The following is a 21,575-nucleotide window of genomic DNA, read 5'->3' on the forward strand; positions in this document are numbered from 1 at the left end:
TTTCCCCCTTGGTAACCATAAGTTTGTTTTCTACACCTACGACTCTATTTCTGTTTTTTGGTTTTTTACTTTTTCATAACATCTTTATTGGAGTATAATTGCTTTACAATGGTGTGTTAGTTTCTGCTTTATAACAAAGTGAATCAGCTATACGTATACATATATCCCCATATCCCCTCCCTCTTGCGTCTCCCTCCCACCCTACCTATCCCACCCCTCTAGGGGTTCACTAGACACGGAGCTGATCTACCTGTGCTATGCGGCTGCTTCCCACTAGCCATCTATTTTACATTTGGTAGTCAATATATGTCCATGCCACTCTCTCACTTCATCCCAGCTTACCCTTCCCCCTCCCCGTGTCATCAAGTCCATTCTCTACATCTGCGTCTTTATTCCTGTCCTGCCCCGAGGTTCTTCAGAACCTTTTTTGTTGTTGTTCTAGATTCCATATATATGTGTTAGCATACGGTATTTGTTTTTCTGTTTCTGACTTCACTCTCTATGTCAGACTCTAGGTCCATCCACCTCACTACAAATAATTTTGTTTCTTTTTATGGCTGAGAAATATTCCATTGTATACATGTGTCACATCTTCTTTACCCATTCATCTGTTGCTGGACACTTAGATTGCTTCCATGTCCTGGCTATTGTAAATAGAACTGCAATGAACATTTTGGTACATGAGTCTTTTTCAATTATGGTTTTCTCAGGGTATATGCCCAGTAGTGGGATTGCTGGGTCGTACGGTAGTTCTATTCTTAGTTTTTTAAGGAACCTCCATACTGTTCTCCATAGCGGCTGTATCAATTTACATTCCCACCAATAGTGCAAGAGGGTTCCCATTTCTCTACACCCTCTCCAGCATTTGTTGTTTGTAGATTTTCTGATGATGGCCATTCTGACTGGTGTGAGGGGATACCTCATAGAAGTTTTGATTTGCATTTCTCTATTAGTTAGTGATGTTGAGCAGCTTTTCTTGTGCTTCTTGGCCATCTATATGTCCTCTTTGGAGAAATGTCTATTTAGGTCTTCTGCCCATTTTGGGATTGGGTTGTTTGTTTTTTTCATACTGAGCTGCATGAGCTGCTTGTATATTTTGGAGATTAATCCTTTGTCAGTTGCTTCATTTGCAAAAATATTCTCCCATTCTGAGAGTTGTCTTTTCGTCTGGTGCATCGTTTCCTCTGCTGTGCAAAAGCCTTTAACTTTCATTAGGTCCCACTTGCTTATTTTGTTTTTATTTCCATTTCTCTAGGAGGTGGGTCAAAAAGGATCTTGCTGTATTGTATGTTATAGAGTGTTCTGCCTGTGTTTTCCTGTAAGGGTTTTATAGTGTCTGGCCTTACATTTAGGTCTTTAATCCATTTTGAGTTTATTTTTGTGTATGGTGTTAGGGAGTGTTCTAATTTCATTCTTTTACATGTAGCTGTCCAGTTTTCCCAGCACCACTTATTGAAGAGGCTGTCTTTTCTCCATTGTATAGTCTTGCCTCCTTTATCAAAAATAAGGTGACCATATGTGCATGGGTGTATCTCTGGGCTTTCTATCCTGTTCCATTGATCTATATTTCTGTTTTTGTGCCAGTACCATACTATCTTGATTACTTTAGCTTTGTAGTATAGTCTGAAGTCTGGGAGCCTGATTCCTCCAGCTCCGTTTCTCTTTCTCAAGATTGCTTTGGCTATTCGGGGTCTTTTGTGTTTCCATACAAATTGTGAAATTTTTTGTTCTAGTTCTGTGGAAAATGCCAGTGGTAGTTTGCTAGGAATTGCACTGAACCTGTAGAATGCTTTGGGTAGTAGAGTCATTTTCACAATGTTGATTCTTGCAGTCCAAGAACGTGGTATATCTCTCCATGTGTTTGTATCATCTTTAATTTCTTTCATCGGTGTCTTACAGTTTTCTGCTACAGGTCTTTTGTCTCCTTAGGTAGGTTTATTCCTAGGTATTTTTTTCTTTTTGTTGCAATGATAAATGGGAGTGTTTCCTTAATTTCTCTTTCAGATTGTTCATCATTGGTGTATAGGAATGCAAGAGATTTCTGTGCATTAATTTTGTATCCTGCTACTTTACCAAATTCATTGATTAGCTCTAGTAGTTTTCTGGTAGCACCTTTAGGATCCTCTATGTATAGTATCATGTCATCTGCAAACAGTGACAGCTTTACTCCTTCTTCTCCGATTTGGATTCCTTTTATTTCTTTTTCTTCTCTGATTGCTGTGGCTAAAACTTCCAGAACTATGTTGAATAATAGTGGTGAGAGTGGACAACCTTGCCTTGTCCCTGATCTTAGAGGAAATGGTTTCAGTTTTTTACCATTGAGAACGATGTTGGCTGTGGGTTTGTCATATATGGCCTTTATTATGTTGATGAAAGTTCCCTCTGTGCCTACTTTCTGAAGGGTTTTTATCATAAATGGGTGTTGAATTTTGTCAGAAGCTTTTTCTGCATCTATTGAGATCATATGGTTTTTATCCTTCAATTTGTTAATATGGTATATCACATTGACTGATTTGCATATATTGAAGAATCCTTGCATTCCTGGGATAAACCTCTCTTGATCATGGTGTATGATCCTTTTTTTTTTTAAACATATAGCTTTTTATTTTATTTCAGATGCCTGTGTTGATGATGCAGGTTCTCAGGAAACCCCTCAAACCATAAATGCCTTTCAAGGCTTTTGACAGTCAGGGTAAATTGAACAATTCTCAGTGATGTATTATATAGTAAAAATCATTCCATTTATAAAATCCAGCACACACCTGCCTAGTAAACAATAAAACTGTCCTCTTCCACATTTGTCTCAAAGCCTTAGTGGAAATCAGGTTGTGGAACTCTGGAAAACACCCAGCTTCTGTGAAGAAATAGAGTGTGATGATCCTTTTAATGTGCTGTTGGATTCTGTCTGCTAGTATTTTGTTCAGGATTTTTGAATCTATGTTCGCCAGTGATATTGGCCTGTAGTTTTCTTTCTTTGTGACATCTTTGTCTGGTTTTGGTATCAGGGTGATGGTGGCCTCGTAGAATGAGTTTGGGAGCGATCCTCCCTCTGCCGTATTTTGGAAGAGTTTGAGAAGGATAGGTGTTAGCTCTTCTCCAAATGTTTGATAGAATTTGCCTGTGAAGCCATCTGGTCCTTGGCTTTTGTTTGTTGGAAGATTTTTAATCACAGTCTCAATTTAAGTGCTTGTGATTGGTCTGTTTATATTTCCTATTCCTGGTTCAGTCTCAGAAGGTTGTGCTTTTCTAAGAATTTGTCCATTTCTTCCAGGTTGTCCATTTTACTGGCATTTAGTTGCTTGTAGTAATCTCTCATGATCCTTTGTATTTCTGCAGTGTCAGTTGTTTATTCTCCTTTTTCATTTCTACTTCTACTGATTTGAGTCTTCTCCTTTTTTTTGTTGCTGAGCCTGGCTAATGGTTTATCAATTTTGTTTATCTTCTCAAAGAACCAGCTTTTAGTTTTATTGATCTTTGCTACTGTTTCCTTCATTTCTTTTTCATTTATTTCTTATCTGATCTTTATGATTTCTTTCCTTCTGCTAACGTTGGGGGTTTTTGTTCTTCTTTCTCTAATTGCTTTAGATGTAAGGTTAGGTTGTTTATTTGAGATGTTTCTTGTTTCTTGAGGTAGGATTGTATTGCTATAAACTTCCCTCTTAGAACTGCTTTTGCTGCATCCCACAGGTTTTGGGTCATCGTGTTATCATTGTCATTTGTTTCTAGGTATTTTTGATTTCCTCTTTGGTTTCTTCAGTGATCTCTTGGTTATTTGGTAGTGTGTTGTTTAGCCTCCATGTGTTTGTATTTCTTACAGGTTTTTTCCTGTAATTGATATCTAGTCTCATAGCATTGTGGTCAGAAAAGACACTTGATACAATTTCAGTTTTCTTAAGTTTACCAAGGCTTGATTTGTGACCCAAGATATGATCTATCCTGGAGAATTTTCCATGAGCATTTGAGAAGAAAGTGTATTCTGTTGTTTTTGGATGGAATATCCTATAAATATCAATTAAGTCCATCTTGTTTAATGTATCATTTAAATCTTCTGTTTCCTTATTTATTTTCATTTTGGATGATCAGTCCATTGGTGAAAGTGGGCTGTTAAAGTCCCCTACTGTGATTGTGTTAGTGTCAATTTCCCCTTTTATGGGTGTTAGCATTTGCCTTATGTATTGAGGTGCTCCTATGTTGGGTGCATAAATATTTACAATTGTTATATCTTCTTGTTGGATTGATCCCTTGATCATTATGTAGTGTCCTTCTTTGTCTCTTGTAATAGTCTTTGTTTTAAAGTCTATTTTGTCTGATATGAGAATTGCTACTCCAGCTTTCTTTTGATTTCATTTGCATGGAATATCTTTTTCCATCCCCTCACTTTCAGTCTGTATGTGTCCCTAGGTCTGAAGTGGGTCTCTTGTGGGCAGCATATATATGGGTCTTGTTTTTGTATCCATTCAGCCAGTCTGTCTTTGGTTGGATCATTTAATCCATTTACATTTAAGGTAGTTATCGATATGTATGTTCCTATTACCATTTTCTTAATTGTTTTGGGTTTGTTATTGTAGGTCTTTTCCTTCTCTTGTGTTTCCTGCCTAGAGAAGTTCCTTTAGCATTTGTTGTAAAGCTGATTTGGTTGTGCTGAATTCTCTTAGCTTTGCTTGCCTGTAAAGGTTTTAATTTCTCCGTCAAATGTGAATGAGATCCTTGCTGGGTAGAGTAATCTTGGTTGCAGGTTTTTCCCTTTTATCACTTTAAATATGTCCTGCCACTCCCTTCTGGCTTGCAGAGTTTCTGCTGAAAGATCAGCTGTTAACCTTATGGGGATTCCCTTGTATATTAGTTGTTGTTTTTCCCTTGCTGCTTTTAATATGTTTTCTTTATATTTAATTTTTGAAAGCTTGATTAATATGTGTCTTGGCGTGTTTCTCCTTGGATTTATCCTGTATGGGACTCTCTGTGCTTCCAGGACTTGATTAACTATTTCCTTTCCCATATTAGGGAAGTTTTCAACTATAATCTCTTCAAATATTTTCTCAGACCCTTTCTTTTTCTCTTCTTCTTCTGGGACCCCTATAATTTGAATGTTGATGCATTTAATGTTGTCCCAGAGGTCTCTGAGACCATCCTCAATTCTTTTCATTCTTTTTTCTTTATTCTGCTCTGCAGTAGTTATTTCCATTATTTTATCTTCCAGGTCACTTATCCATTCTTCTGCCTCAGTTATTCTGCTATTGATTCCTTCTAGAGAATTTTTACTTTCATTTATTGTGTTGTTCATCATTGTTTGTTTGCTCTTTTGTTCTTCTAGGTCCTTGTTAAACGTTTCTTGTATTTTCTCCATTCTATTTCTGAGATTTTGGTCATCTTTACTGTCATTACTCTGAATTCTTTTTCAGGTAGACTGCCTATTTCCTCTTCATTTGTTTGGTCTGGTGGGTTTTTACCTTGCTCCTTCATCTGCTGTGTGTTTCTCTGTCTTATCATTTTGCTTAACTCACTGTGTTTGGGGTCTCCTTTTCACAGGCTGCAGGTTTGTAGTTCCCTTTTTTTCTTGATGTCTGCCCCCAGTGCCTAAGGTTGGTTCAGTGGGTTGTGTAGGCTTCCTGGTGGAGGGGGCTGGTGCCTGTGTTCTGGTGGATGAGGCTGGATCATGTCTTTCATCTGGGCAGGACCACCTCCAGTGGTGTGTTTTGGCGTGTCTGTGACCTTATAATGATTTTAGGCAGCCTCTCTGCTAATGGGTGGGTTTGTGTTCCTGTCTTGCTAGTTGTTTGGCATAGGGTGTCCAGCACTGTAGCTTGCTGGTCGTTGAGTGGAGCTGGTTCTTAGTGTTGAGATGGACATCTCTGGGAGAGCTTTTGCTGTTTGATATTACATGGAGCCAGGACGTCTCTGGTGGACAAGTGTCCTGAACTCGGCTCTCCCACCTCAGAGGCACAGGCCTGACACCCGGCTGGAGCACCAAGACCCTGTCAGGCACATGGCTCTGAAGAAAAGGGAGAAAAAAAAGAATGGAAGAAAAAAGTAAAATAAATTAAAGTTATTAAAATAAAAAAGAAAATTATTTAAAATAAAAAAATTTAAAAGTAATAAAAAAAATATGGACAGACAGAACCCTAGGACAAATGGTAAAAGCAAAGCTTTACAGACAGAATCACACAAAGAAGCATACACATACACACTCACAAAAAGAGAAAAAGGAAATAAGTATATATATCTATATATAAAAATAAAGGAAGAGAGCAACCAAATCAATAAACAAATCTACCAATGATAATAAACTCTAAATACTAAACTAAGATAAACATAAACCCAGAAACAAATTAGATGCAGAAAGCAAACCCCAAGTCTACAGTTGCTCCCAAAGTCCACTGCCTCAATTTGGGATGATTCGTTGTCTATTCAGGTATTCCACAGATGCAGGGTACATCAAGTTGATTGTGGAGATTTAATCCACTGCTCCTGAGGCTGCTGGGAGAGATTTCCCTTTCTCTTCTTTGTTCACACAGCTCCTGTGGTTCAGTTTTGGATTTAGCCCCGCCTCTGCGTGTAGGTCGCCTGAGGGCATGTGTTCCCATTCGGACAGGACGGGGTTAAGGGAGCAGCTGATTCGGGGGCTCTGGCTCACTCAGGCTGAGGGGAGGATACGGGGTGCAGGTACGGAATGCAGGGCGAGCCTGCGGCGGCAGAGGCCAGCATGAGTGACGTTGCAACAGCCTGAGGCGCGCTGTGTATTCTCCCGGGGAAGTTGTCCCTGGGTCACGGGACCCTGGCAGTGGCGGTCTGCACAGGCTCCTGGGAGGGGAGGTGTGGAGAGTGACCTGTGCTTGCACACAGGCTTCTTGGTGGCTGCAGCAGCGGCCTTAGCGTCTCATGCCCGTCTCTGGGGTCCGCGCTGATAGCCGCAGCTCGCGCCCTGTCTCTGGAGCTCCTTTAAGCGGCGCTCTTAATCCCCTCTCCTTGCGGACTCAGAAACAGTGGTCTCTTGCCTGTTCGGCAGCTCCAGACTTTTTCCCGGACTCCCTCCCGGCTAGCTGTGGCGCACTAGCCCCCTTCAGGCTGTGTTCAGGCAGCCAACCCCAGTCCTCTCCCTGGGGTCTGACCTCCGAAGCCCGAGCCTCAGCTCCCAGCCCCCACCTGCCCCGGTGGGTGAGCAGACAAGCCTCTCTGGCTGGTGAGTGCTGCTCGGCACCGCTCCTCTGTACGGGAATCTCTCCGCTTTGCCCTCTGCACCCCTGTTGCCACGCTCTCCTCCACGGCACTGAAGCTCCGCCCCCTCTGCCACCCGCCGTCTCTGCCCACGAAGGGGCTTCCTAGTGTGTGGAAACCTTTCCTCCTTCACAGCTCCCTCCCACTGGTGCAGATCCCGTCCCTATTCTTTTGTCTCTGTGTTTTCTTTTTTCTTTTGCCCTACCCAGGTACGTGGGGAGTTTCTTGCCTTTTGGGAGGTCTGAGGTCTTCTGCCAGCGTTCAGTAGGTGTTCTGTAGGAGTTGTTCCACATGTAGACGTATTTCTGATGTATTTGTGGGGAGGAAGGTGATCTCCGCCATCTTGAATGTCTCCCCAAGGATGGTTCCTATTAGGAAAACTTCCAGCTCAAAATTCAGCTTTCTTGGGTCCTTAAACTAGCAGTGGAGACTCTCCAGGCTTCTGTTTCTTTATCTTTTGGTGAGACGCAGTCCTCTCCAATAGTCCATAGATGGCTTCTTTTGAATTAGAACCCACCTCAGGTCCAGCGCAGACGTAGCTGACTGCGACCAGACTTTCTCTATTTCTGTTTTGTAAATAAATTCATTTGTGCCATTTTTTTTTAGATTCTGCATATGTGATATCATATGATATTTGTCTTTCTCTGTCTGACTTACTTCACTCAGTATGACAATCTCTAGGTCCATCCGTGTCGCTGCAAATGGCATTATTTCATTCTTTTTTATGGCTGAGTATGAATTTACCAATTTTAGCATAATTATGACCAGGCTTGACTTCTTTCTTGACCTAAACCTTCCTTTATTTTATTTTCCTAGATAAAATCTAGATAAAAATGTCTATTGAACAGTTTTTCAAACCAAACTTTTATATAATATAAAATTTTTTTTCTAGCATATGAAAAATATACAAATGGTTTAACAGAACCAAGCATTGTTTAGCTGGCTGACAAGATAGAGCCCTGTGGAATAAGCCATGATACCATACATTAATTATCAGTAGAGTTTTTATCCCTCTCTCCCTCTCTCCCTTTTTGAGTGAAGTAAATACACTGCCTTGACAGCAGTTGCTTTTCGTTCACACCAGGCCACCATATTTATTCTGCTTCATTACAGAAACTCCACTTACTGTATGAAAGTATCCATCTCACTGACAGTGGGTGAAAATGACACTGGACTGTGCTACAATTCCAAGATGAAGTACTTTGATAAAGCTGAACTTAGCAAAAGCAAGGAAATTTCGTGCCGTGACATAGAAGATTTTTTACTACCATCCAGAGAACCTGAAATCCTATGGTATAAGGTATGGACTATGAATGATTTTATCGCTTATAAATAGATTAATGTGTACCTTATTCTAGGGCAAGTTGGATAAAAACATTTAAATAGGTGTGATATAGTTCAGTTCTGCCTTCCTAAGACACTACAGCAAGTTGTGCTAGTCATTATAAGTTTTTAAACCAGGGGCTTTGATAACCCTAGTCAATATTTGTATTATTAGTCCATTGTAATAAGCTACTGTGTTAATGTTTATATCTAGTTTATGCTGATAATCCTATCAAGTCTATTATAATCTGTGTTGATAATTTCAGGAACTAAAATGCCTTAAGCATTCATTTCAAACTCTTCATATAAGCAGTCCAAAATGTCCCCAAACAAGGAGAAAAAGGATTGACTTGCTTCTGTGATAAAATGGTACACTAGTTTTATTGAAATATTCTGTTTAATGGAAGTATCTTTGTGCATATCCTAATCCCTTTTGTATAAAAGCATACATGTTTTTAAAAATCTGATGAAAATGTATACGATTATAAAAATAGTGTTAGATTAACTTCTTTTCAAAAACCAGAAGCAACTTTAGGCTTAAGCAGAATAATCAGACACTGTTCTTCCTGTCACATCATTGACTTTGACTGAATTTCAAGATTTGAACATGTTCTTCAACTTATTTATATCGTAAAAGATACTTTTGTTATTGAACATACCCAAGAAAATACAATATAGATGCTATGAACATTTGTCTGGAATATGTTTTCCATGATTTAAAGATACCTGGTGTAAACTTTTGCTTTGTCCAACTAACTGGAAATAGGAATTTAGGAAGCTGGATCTTTTAATAACTAGATTCACAAATGTCAGTATACAGAATATGAGCTCTCAGGACTGATAACGAATTCAAAACTTGTTAGAAATGAAACAGGAAATACATCTTTAACATTTTTAAAGGATTTTTCCAAAATTAGTAATGCCCTTCTTTGAATGACTTGCTTTTGATTCTTGACAATAAACAATGGAGTATTCAGAACATCAAGGGAACTGTTGAAATATTTTTCTACTTTTCCCTTGAATTTCTGTATTAGACAGTATTAAATAGCCCTTAAATATTAGCCCCACTATTTCTGTTCCTGTGCATGTGAGCTTTATTTACTTTTTAAGTTTTTTAATTATATATTTCTCCCCCTGATTTTCTGTGGTTTGCCTGCTTTCCACAGGAGGATTCTAAGCAAGCCCTGATGATTTCCTCAAAGGGGAGAGGTATTAGGGGAGTTTGACCCAAGGTCATCAAGTACAAATATTTTTCTAGTACTCATATGTGTACATTCAACTTCTAAATATGCAATTTCTTTGTTGTTTGCCAATAAGTTGATCTTAAGAGTCATGCACTTTTTCTCACTTTTTGCAAATAGTATCTCAAAATTTGCTGAAACAGTAGAGACCACACACACACACACACACACACACACAGAGTCACACACTCAGTTTTTTTAAATGGCTGGCCTCATATTGGTCCTTTAGTCATGCTTCCACCATCTCCCCAGTCATTGTGACCTTATGCTATAAAGACCATAATTAGTGAAGTGATGGGTGGAGATGCAGTATATGTGGAATTTAAAAGTCTTGTAACAATTCAGATTATGTTTCCATAGTCAAGGGAATATGTATTGCATACATTTAGTGTATAATTTATGCAACTATGACAGTTTGTACAACTAATATGAGGATATTAAGTGTATATTTTGGACTGAAATAACCAGATAATTGTCCCCCAATTATACACAGGCATTGAGACACATAATCAAAATAATGGTCTGCATAAATTTGATTTGGCAATAAATTTTTAACAAAATAATACTGCCTCTGAATAGTGTTAAAAGGTTTAAAGCTATTTTATCCTCATTCCATTAATTTCTAATCTGGCTAGAGAAAATGGACTTCTGTTTGGCAAAAACAGAAATCTCCTGAGTCAACATCATTATAATCCAAAGCTTAAAGCAGAGACCATAATTTGGTAGACTGTGAGACTATAAAGACCTTGCATATAAATAATGGCCATTTCTTCCATGGACTGTAGAATATATATACTATGAAAAGATTGAGTTGTTTCTAAATGCAGCATTAAAAGATTTAAAATATTGAACTAAAGCATTTTTCTCTATAGAATTAGTTTTTCTGCTTTCCACTAAAAAATTCATTTTATATTTTATGTTATCAGTATCAAAGTAGTTAATTTCATAATCATCAAATGCAGACTATATGCTTCTAAAAATGATGTCAGGAGTAATCTTAATAAATGTCCCTTTTCTTATATCTAATAAATCAATACATATCTGATTTAGAGACACTAAAGTTAGACGTTAATAAAGTGACTCTTGCTAAAAGTGCTTTTTTCAAATTGAGGTACCTGATTTCCCAGAGATATAGAGAAGTTTTGAAAATCTTTAGCATTAATTCAAAACTCTAGCTCTTTTAAAATCTAACTTTAGAAGCTTTTAGTTTAGTTATTTTAAATACTTTATTTTTAAGTTACTATATGTACTATAAAAATTTTGTGTTCTTCACGTAGGAATGTAGGACAAAAACATGGAGGCCAAGTATTGTATTCAAAAGAGATACCCTGCTTATAAGAGAAGTCAGAGAAGACGACATTGGAAATTATACGTGTGAATTAAAATATGGAGGCTTTGTTGTGAGAAGAACTACTGAACTAACTGTTACAGGTAAGCACAGTCTTCAATATTTCATTTGCAAGTAATGAAACTAACATTTGAAGTTTCATTTTTTGTGCTGCATATTGATTTTTTTTCAAATCTTTGCAATGAAGGAAGTGCTTAACCAAATGCTAAGTGGATTCCTATAGGTGAAATTTATTCCTCCTTGCTTTCAAATCATGTTACCCTGAAATGCATTTGAAAGGTTAAAGAAAATAGGTTTAGAGGATTATAGAAATGTTAGCTTTTGAAAGTACTTGAAATAATGAGTTTACAGTTTCGGAAAATTATGCTTATATTTTGTAGCGGTATAATTTTTGGAAACACTTCCTAGAATGTTGAAATGGAATATATGAAATCTACCTCTGTCTTCCTGTCTTGCTCCAAATTAGAAAAATTACGTTTTTATTCATTTATCACTCTATGAACCTGATATATGTGTTCTCATGAACTTGAATATAACAAAATTTCAGATACAATAATTGAATTATTATGTGAGGTGCATTGCATGGACTCATTCCCATACCTGGTTGCTAAGGTAGAAGGGCATGAGAACAAGGTTCAGAACACTGTCTGTAATCATGAATCTACAGCTCACTAGTCACATGACTTTATTTTAATCACCACAACCTTCAAAATATCACTTTCCTCGTGTATAAAATTGTGATGGTAAAGTTTGCCTTGTTTATTTCATAGCATTTTTGCAAGAATTGAATGAGGCAAGCTAATACTTATGAAATCAACTTGCAAAACATAGAATTATATCCAAATATGCATCGTTTTTGTCATGTTAAATGATGTCATGTTAAATATTGTATTCATTCCCTGTTTCATGTTATTGAATACTTCTCTCAAAGTGGTTCCAACACAAAAAAGGGGGGGAATCAAGATCAATGCTTTAGGCAGTTAAAGACATTATTCTCATCTTATTAAGAGAGATTCTTCTTGGTGACATTCTTTGTACAATCTTTATTTTTTTTTAATTTTTGTCCCACTGCATGGCAAGCGGCATCTTAATTCCCTGACCAGGGATCAAACCCGCATCCCCTGCAGTGGAAACATGGAGTCTTAACCTCTGGACCACCAGGGAAGTCCCTGTACAATCATTTTTATGAAACATATATATAAAAGTAAGAAAAGGATATCAGATACTTTAAAGAGATTTCCATTTGTTCATTGATTCACTTAAAATAGTTTTCCCGTATATGAAAATTGTTTTGTGGTAGTCACCTTCATCTTATAATAATCATCTTTAAATCTTGAAATTATGATATGATATAGTTTGACTTAAAAACAAAATCTGATTTCATGAAATTCATTTGATGGATAGTAATTATTCAGATTGAAAGGAAATTTAGTTAAATAAGTAAGATACTCTTTGGTAATGCCTTTGATAGATATTAGACCCAGTAAATAACTGACAATAGCAATACATGGTACACTTGAATAGTAAACACACATTTAATCATGTATTACGTACCTATGATGTACACATGTATGATTTGCACTAGTTTTGTTTTCAGCTTTGTTGTGTATAATAGGTCTTCGTGTAGAAAATTAAAATTAACACTTTTATCACTTTACCTCCCTGTTTAATGGAACAGTGAAAAACATAACTATCTGTACTTGGGTTTTCTTTACAATAAATATTGAATATTTTATTATTTCTTTTTTGCTCTTAATCTATACTGAAGTAGCTTTTCAAGGAGTAGGTACTGAGACAAAGGAATTAAAAAATAATGAAAATAATGAAAAAATATCTATTCTGTAAAGAAAATAGAATGAACTTCTAGTCTTTATTCTTTGGAGTGTAGAGCTAATTCTTGGTAAGCACATCTTTCCCCTTTCTAGAAACGCTAGGTCACTAAAACACTGTCTAGTAAGAGGTGATTGGAAAACAGTCTCCTAGAGACTGGAAACTGGGTCCCAAATGGTAAAATCATGTAAGCGAGGCTATTTTGTACAATCAGTAATAGAATTGTTTTCTCGTAAATGCTACCCAGGGCTATTATATTTTTGTACATTCATTTTCTCCAAAAAGTATCTCCTTTTCTTTATGCAAAAAGGAGGAATAATTATTTCTTGATATCCAAAAGGAAGTTAGTGAAAGTTTTAATGAAAGTTTACATTCAACTGAATATTATGAATACCTCCAACTTAAGTAGCTCTACCTGTGACATTGATTTGGGGAAATAAAGTATAAAGCAAAATTTGATTATATATGAAATTTTGGTTGAATCATAGAGCTGCATATCCCATAGTTAAAAATAATATGTATTAAAATGCATTTTAGGTTTTAACAAGAAGTCTGTTGACAAGATATATTTATGCATAACATTGCTTTAAATAGTGTTACACTATAGCTCATTTCCTTTGGCTGTGGCCAAATTAAAGAGCAATTCTTAAAACCCAAGTTAAACTCTGAGTAAAGCAATGAAGGTGGGCATTTTCTCTGAGCAGTAATTAATCCCTGCTTTGTATCTTGGTTTTCTGCATATCATGATCATATTATACTTAATGTAAATCTTATGCAAAGCATGATATCATTTAGTTTTAGTGGATCTGCCTTAGCTGATAATATATATTTTGAAGTGTGTTAGAATGTTTCTTTAAAATAAAACAAAAAAGAGTCCAATACGTGAAGAGAAAAGAAAATTTCTGGATAAATAAAGTGGCATCATACAGGCCATATTGTAAGCTTTTATGGGAGATCTTTGGTTTATTAAAAGTATATGTGTCTACTAGTGGTTCAGGAAAACAGATCACAGTGAAAGAAACAATAAACCTGCTTGACACTTTTGGTATACTTTAAACATTTTTTTTAATAGATCTTTATTGGAGTATAATTGCTTCACAATACTGTGTTAGTTTCTGTTGTACAACAAAGTGAATCAACCGTACGCATACATATGTCCCCATATCCCCTCCCTCCCATTCTCCCTATCCTACCCCTCTAGGTCATCACAAAGCACTGAGCTGATCTTCCTGTGCTATGCTGCTGCTTCCCACCAGCCAACTATTTTATATTCGGTAGTGTATATATGTCGATGCTACTCTCACTTTGCCCCAGCTTCCCCTTCCCACCCCGTGTCCTCAAGTCCATTCTCTGTGTCTACATCTTTATTCCTGCCCTGCAACTAGGTTAATCACTACCATTTTTTTTTTTTAGATTCCATATGTATGTGTTAGCATACGGTATTTGTTTTTCTCTTTCTGACTTACTTCACTCTGTATGACAGACTCTAGGTCCATCCACCTCACTACAAATAACTCATTTTCGTTTCTTTTTATGGCTGAGTAATATTCCATTGTATATACATGCCACATCTTCTTTATCCATTCATCTGTCGATGGACACTTAGGTTGCTTCTGTGCCCTGGCTATTGTAAATAGTGCTGCAATGAACATTGGGGTACATGTCTCCTTTTGAATTATGGTTTTCTCAGGGTATATGCCCAGTAGTGGGATTGCTGGGTCATATGGTAGTTCTATTTTTAGTTTTTTAAGGAACCCCCATACTGTTTTCCATAGTGGTTGTATCAATTTACATTCCCACCAACAGTGCAGGAGGGTTCCCTTTTCACCACACCCTTTCCAGTATTTACTGTTTCTAGATTTTTTGATAATGGCCATTCTGACCGGTGTGAGGTGATACCTCTTTGTCTGCATTGGGTCTTCATTGCTGTGCACGGGCTTTCTCTAGTTGTGGCAAGTGGGGTCTTCTCTTCCTTGCCGTGCGTGGGCTTCTCATTGTGGTGGCTTCTCTTGTTGCGGAGCACGGGCTCTAGGCGTGTGGGCTTCAGTAGTTGTGGCACGCATGTTCAGTAGTTGTGGCTCGCAGGCTCTAGAGCGCAGGCTCAGTAGTTGTGGCACACGGGCTTAGTTGCTCCGTGGCATGTGGGATCTTCCTGGACTAGGGCTCGAACCCATGTCCCCTGCATTGGCAGGCGGATTCTTAAAAACGGTGCCACCAGGGAAGCCACAGTGAAAGAAACAGTAAATCTGCTTGACACTTTTGGTATACTTTAAACATTTTTAAAAAATTAAACATAAGATGTTTCAGCATCGTTTGTAGCCTCTACCCTCTTCTCTATGCCTCAGCCACACTGTTTTACTGATCTTCTCCAAATATCCTCCTTCTGGACCCTTACTCCTGGTGTGCTCTCTCTGGAATGTTTTTTCTTCCACGTTGTCACAGAGCTGACTTACTCTTTCTTCGAGGCACAGCTAAAATGTTACCTCTACCACATTGCATTATAACTATTTGTTGCCACTCCTGGTTTTTCACAAGAACACGAATTTTTCAGAGTCAAGGGCAATGTCTCTTTTTTTATAAACATTTTACTTTAGAATAGTTTTACATTTACAGAAAAAATAAAAAGGATAATAGGGAGAGATCCCCTATTCCCCACACCCAGTTTCCCCTATTATTAACATCTAACATTAGTATGGTACACTTGTTACAATTAATGAACTAATGTTGCTATATTATTATTAACTAAAGTCCATATTTTATTCAGATTTCCTTAATTTTTACCTAATGTCCTTTTTCTGTTCCAGGATCCCATTTAGGATAGCACATAACACTGAGTTGTTTTGTTTCCTTAGGCTCCTTTTAGCTGTTACTGTTACTGACTTCCCTTGTTTTTGATAATCTTGACAATTTTAACAAGTACTTATTTTGTAGAATGTCCTTCAACTGTGATTTGTTTGATGTTTTTCTTATGATTAGACTTGAGTTATATATTCCTGGAAGACCATAGAGGTAAAAATCACAACATATCGTACTATCAACATGGCGTCACTGTTGATGTTGACATTCATCACTTGGTAGTATTAGTCACTTCTTGGTCAGATTTTGCCACTGTAAACTTACTCTTTTTTACAGCTTTCCCTACTCTACTCTTTGGAAGGAAGTCACTATCTGTAGTCCACACTTAAGGAGTGAGGAGTTATGCCCCTACCTCTTTGATGTCAGAGTATATGCTTAAATTATTTGGAATTCTTCTGCATGGGACATATATCTATTTTCCTACATTTATCTACTTATTCAATCATTGTCTATATCAGTATGGATATAGGAATTCTTTGGAATTCTTCTGCATGGGACATATATCTATTTTCCTACATTTATCTACTTATTCAATCATTGTCTATATCAGTATGGACTCATGAATATTTCTTTTATACTTTGGTTTGTATCCACCATCACCTTATTTATTTTGTTGTTCAAATTGTTCCAACTTTGGCCCTTTGGAGCGCTTTTAGTTGTGTGTGTGTGTGTGTGTATGTGTTTGAGTATTTCTTTATTTTCAGACCCTACAAGGTGCTCCAGGATCATCTTATGTATTTCCTGGCCTAGTCCTGCAGTCAGCTATTTCTTCCGAAGAGTCCTTTTTCCTTTTGTTGGAGAATGGTGCTAGAAACTAAGATCTGGGCATTGGGAGTACTCATTGCTAATCAAGTATAGTTGCTTCTAAGACCTGTCAGTTGACAGAGCAAGGAAATATGAGTATACTAACCCAGGTATATACACATATCTAGAAATATTTCTGTATGTAACCATTTGTATCTATATTGAACTAAACATGAGTTCATACTTATATCTCTAACTCTAATCCATTACCATAGGGATCATTCTGGCCTCTTCCTTTGGCTTATGTGTAACCTCCTGTCCAATAGTGAGAAACCTGGTTACCACCATCTGCCATCTATTTCCTTAATTGTTTATTTCCAAATAGGTGTGCAATGGGATCAAAGTTGTTGACCTGTACTCCTATGAGAAACAATTTTATAGACTAGAGTACATTGCTTATATACAGTTTCTTTTGACTTTAGTCTTACAGACTCCACCCATTTCCAAAGTTACTTAGGTCAGCACCTTTTCCTCCCATCTCCTTCAGTGAGGTTGTAATATATTGATAGTTAGGTTGTTTTATCACATTCTGCATTCCCTCTGGAGATCTTCCATTCTCCTAAATAATGTCTTTAAAATTTTGTGTTTATTAAGGTTTGTAGGGGAGGAAAAATAATTTTCTGTCTACCCTTCAGAGTTCTTGGCTAAGACCCCCTGTAATAAAAGACAGATTAACAAGAGAAAAACAAACAGAAGTTTATTAAGATGTATATGTCACATGTACCTGGAAGATACCCAGGGAAACTTAGTACCTCGCCAAGATGGCCAAAGCCACTCCCTTAAATATCATCTTCAGCTAAAGACAAAAGAAAGGTTTTTTTGGTTGGGGGAGGGGGAGAAAGGCCAGTTATGGGGGGTTACCAGGAAAAGCACAGTAAACAAGGGTAAGTCTAAATCTAAATCTAAATGCCTTCTCCATTGGTAAGAGTTTCTGGAGGTTTAGTCATTTTTCTCTTCCTGGTACAGAGAGGGAGACACCCTTACATAAATTAAGATTTTTTTATAAGTGTAAATTCCCCTTACAAAAGGGTAACTCTTAGTTTATTTTCAGAGCTTCTCCTGTGTCTGCAGTTTCTCAAAATAACCAGCTCAAAATAATCTTTATATCAAAGAGGCATATTTTGGGGTGGCACATTCTGCTACCCTTTATTCCCACCTTTGAAACTTCCCCAATAAGTTTTACAGTCTAGAATCTGAGTTGGTAGATGGCTTCATATCACAATGAACCATTCTTAGTCCTGAGAATAGGTTAGTTCAGTTAAGGAGTTGTTTTATTTCGGGAGGCAGTTTTTCAGGTGAGCTCCCAAAGTTAAGCCTATATGGTGCAAGCCATCAGGGATTTATTAAGAGACATTTCTATAGAAACACAAGAAAAACAAAGGTTAATGATTGGAGCAGAATATAAGCCCAGTTTCTGAGTCCTGAAGGCAGCTGGTTAAGAAGATTTCTAGATGTTGGGCTCAAAGAATCTTTTGTGTTTTTGCTGTAAAATATAACAAAATTTACCGTTTTAGCCATTTTTAGGTATACATTTCACTGGCATTAACTGCATTCACATTGTGTGCAATGATAACCACCATCTACCTCTAGAACTTTTTCATCTTTCCAAACCGAAACTCTGTACCCATTAAACCGTAACTCCCCATTCCCTTCTCCCTGGCAACCACCCCTCTATTTTCTGTATCTATAAATTAGACCATTCTAGGTACCTCAAATAAGTGGAATTATACAATATTTGTCTTTTTGTGTATGGTTTATTTCATTTAGCATAGTGTCTTTAAGGTTCATTCATGATAGCTCCTCATTTTCTTCTGTTACTGAATGATATTCCGCTGTGTGGCTGTACCATAGTTTGTCCATTCATCTTTTGAATGGTGCATCTTGGGTGCTTCCATTTTTTGGAGATTATGAATAAAGCTATTATATACATTATTGTGCAGGTCTTTCTGTTGATATAAGTTTTCAAATTAGTTGAAAAAATACCTAGGAATATAATTTTTAGAGTATATGGTAAGATTATATTTAGGTTTGTGAGAAGCTGCCAAACTGTCTTCTAAAGTAGCTATACCATTTTGCATTTCCACCAACAATGAATGAAGAATTCTAGTGATCTGTATCCTTCCACCAATTCTGTTGTTTGAATTTTAACATTCCAGTAGTTCTGTAGTGGTATCTCACTGTTTTTCAATTGCCAATTCCCTAATTATAAATTATTTTGACCATCTTTTTATATGCTATTTGCATTTTATATATCTTCTTTGATCTGTGTCTGTTCAGATATATAGCCCCCTTTTTAAATGGGATGTTTGTTTTTCCATTGCTCAGTTTTAAGAATTCTTTGTATACTTTTGATACAACTCTCTCATCAGATGTATGTTTTGCAAATATTTTCTCCTATCCTGTAACTTTTCTTTTGATTTTCCTTAACAATGATTTTCACAGAGCAGAGGTTTAGGGTTTTATTTTAGAGTTTTCTTTTTCCCTAAAACATAGACTTAATTCTATAAATTTCTTCTAAACACTACTTTTGCTGCATCCCACAAATTTTATAAGTTACGTTTTCATATAGTTCAAAATATTTTTAAATTTCTCTTGTGAAGTATTCTTTGACCCATGTGTTATTTAGAAATGTGTTAATTTCTAGACATGTGGTGATTTTCCCAGCTATTTTTCTCCTATTGACTTCTAGTTTATTTTCAGTGATCTGAGCACACACTTTGTGTGATTTCTATTTTTTAAATATTGTTAAAGTGTATTTTATGATCCAGAATGTGATCTTTCATGGTGAATGTCCCATGAGAGCTTGAGAGGAATGTATATTTTGCTGTTGTCAGATGGTGAATTCTATAAATGTCAATTAAATCAAGTTTACTTACAGTGTTTTTCAAATCAACTGTATCCTTACTGATTTTCTGCTTGCTTGATATTGCAATTACTGAAAGTAGAGTGTTAAAATTTCCAAAAATAGTAGTGGATGTTTCTGTTTATCCTTTCAATTCTCTAAGTTTTTGCCTCACAATTTTGATGCTCTGTTGTTAGGTGCATATGTGTTTAGGGTTATTATGTCTTCTTGCAGAATTGATCTCTTTGTCATTATGTAATATCCCTCTTTATTCATATTCTCCTTGTTCTGAAGTCAGCGTTATCTGAAATTAATATACCTAGCTTTCTTTTGATTAGTGTTAGTGTGGTATAGCTTTCTTCATCCCTTCACTTTTAACCTATCTGGTTCTTTGTTTTTAAAGTGGGTTTCTTGCAGACAACATGGTTCGATCTTAATTTTTTTTATCCACTTTGACTTTCTCTATGTTTTAACTGATGTAGTTAGACCACTTACATTTAAAGTGATTATTGAGGGGATTCCTTGGCGGTCCAGTGGTTAGGACTCCACGCTTCCACTGCTGGGGGCCCGGGTTCAATCCCTGGTCAGGGAATACCACAAGCCACATGAAGTGGCCAAAAAAAAAAAAAATTAAGAAAAATAAAGTGATTTTTGAAATTGTTGGACTAATGTATTTGTCAGTGGCCAAAAACAAAAAGTTAAAAAATAAAATGATCATTGAAATTGTTGGATTAATAAGTTTGTCAGTGTTTTCAGTTCATTGAACTTATTCTTTGTTTTCCCTCTCTCTTCTGCTTTCTCTGGTTTTAATTGAACAATTTATATGGTTCTACTTTGTCTCTCCTTTCTTATTATCAATTTTACTTCTTTTAAAAAAAATTTTAGTGGTTGCCGTGGATATTTCAATACTTTTTTTAAAAACCAATCTCAGCCCACCTTCGTAAAACACTATGCTACTTTGTGTGTAGTGCAGGTACCTTATTACAAAGTATTCTCAGTTCTTCCCTCTCATCCCTTATAACATTGCTGTCATTCATTTCACTTATCTGTATGTTATAACGTCCAATACATTCTTTTTATTTATTTTTTTACTTTTAAAATTTTATTTATTTATTTATTTTTGGCCATGCTGCAGTGGTTTGTGGGATCTTAGTTCCCTGGCCAGGGATCGAACCTGTGCCCCCTGCAGTGGAAGCACAGAGTCATCCAATAAATTCTTATTATTACTTTAGACAAATAGTTATCTTTTAGATCAATTTTTAATAAGGTAAATAAAATATTTTATTTTACCCTCATTTACTCCTTCTCTGACACTTATCTTCTTTATGTTGATTCACATTTCTGACATATATATTTTCCTTCTGCCTGAATCACTTATGTTAACATTTCTTGCAGTAAAGGTCTGGTGGTGATAAATTCCCTGTTTTTGTTTGTTCTAGAATGCCTTTATTTTTCACCACGTTAAATGTTCCACTCCCCTCTCTTCTTTCTTGAATGTTTTTTGAAAAGAGGTTCACTCTGATTCTTACCCTTGTTCCTTTATAGATATGGCATTTTTCCTATGATTTTTCAAGATTTTCTATTTGTCTGTGCTTTCTTTCCTGAAATTTGAATATATCTAGATGTAGTGATTTTTGTTATTTATCCTGCTTGGTGTTTTCTGGGCTTCATGGGTTTCTTATTTGGTGTCTGTCATTAATTTTGGAAATTCCATGGCCATTATTATTTCAAATATTTCTTTTTTGGTCCAGTTTTTCTTTCTTATTCCTTTTCTTCCTTCCCCTGCCTGTGGAAGTTATCCCATAGTGCTTGGATGTTCTGTTCCATTTTTTTTTCATTCTTTTTTTCTTTTCACATTTTGGTTTATGAAATTTCTATTGACCTATTGACCTATTTCTATTGACCTATTTTAACTAAGTCTTTCCTTGGCTGTGTCCAGTACACTGATGGGCCCATCATAGACAGCCTTCATTTCTGTTACAGTGTTTTAATTCCTAGCTTTTCCTTTTGATTCCTGCTAAGAATTTCCATTTCTGTGCTTAAATTATCCATCTGTTTTTGCATGTTATCTTTTTTTCCATTAGAGCACTTAAGATATTAAACATAATTATTTTAAATT

At 36.5% G+C, this 21,575-nt stretch overlaps 1 protein-coding gene across 1 annotated transcript in view; it reads left to right on the top strand.

Moving 5' to 3' along the window:
* Positions 1-21,575, top strand: part of IL1RAPL1 (interleukin 1 receptor accessory protein like 1) — a 737,124-nt gene that overhangs the window by 150,482 nt on the left and 565,067 nt on the right. The window contains exons 4-5 of the mRNA XM_057538635.1: positions 8,326-8,512; positions 11,054-11,207. Of these exons, the coding sequence (XP_057394618.1) occupies positions 8,326-8,512; positions 11,054-11,207 (341 nt within the window). The remainder of the gene's footprint in view (positions 1-8,325; positions 8,513-11,053; positions 11,208-21,575) is intronic.

The sequence above is a fragment of the Balaenoptera acutorostrata genome, chromosome X (genome assembly GCF_949987535.1).
Source record: "Balaenoptera acutorostrata chromosome X, mBalAcu1.1, whole genome shotgun sequence".
Lineage (NCBI taxonomy): Eukaryota > Metazoa > Chordata > Mammalia > Artiodactyla > Balaenopteridae > Balaenoptera > Balaenoptera acutorostrata.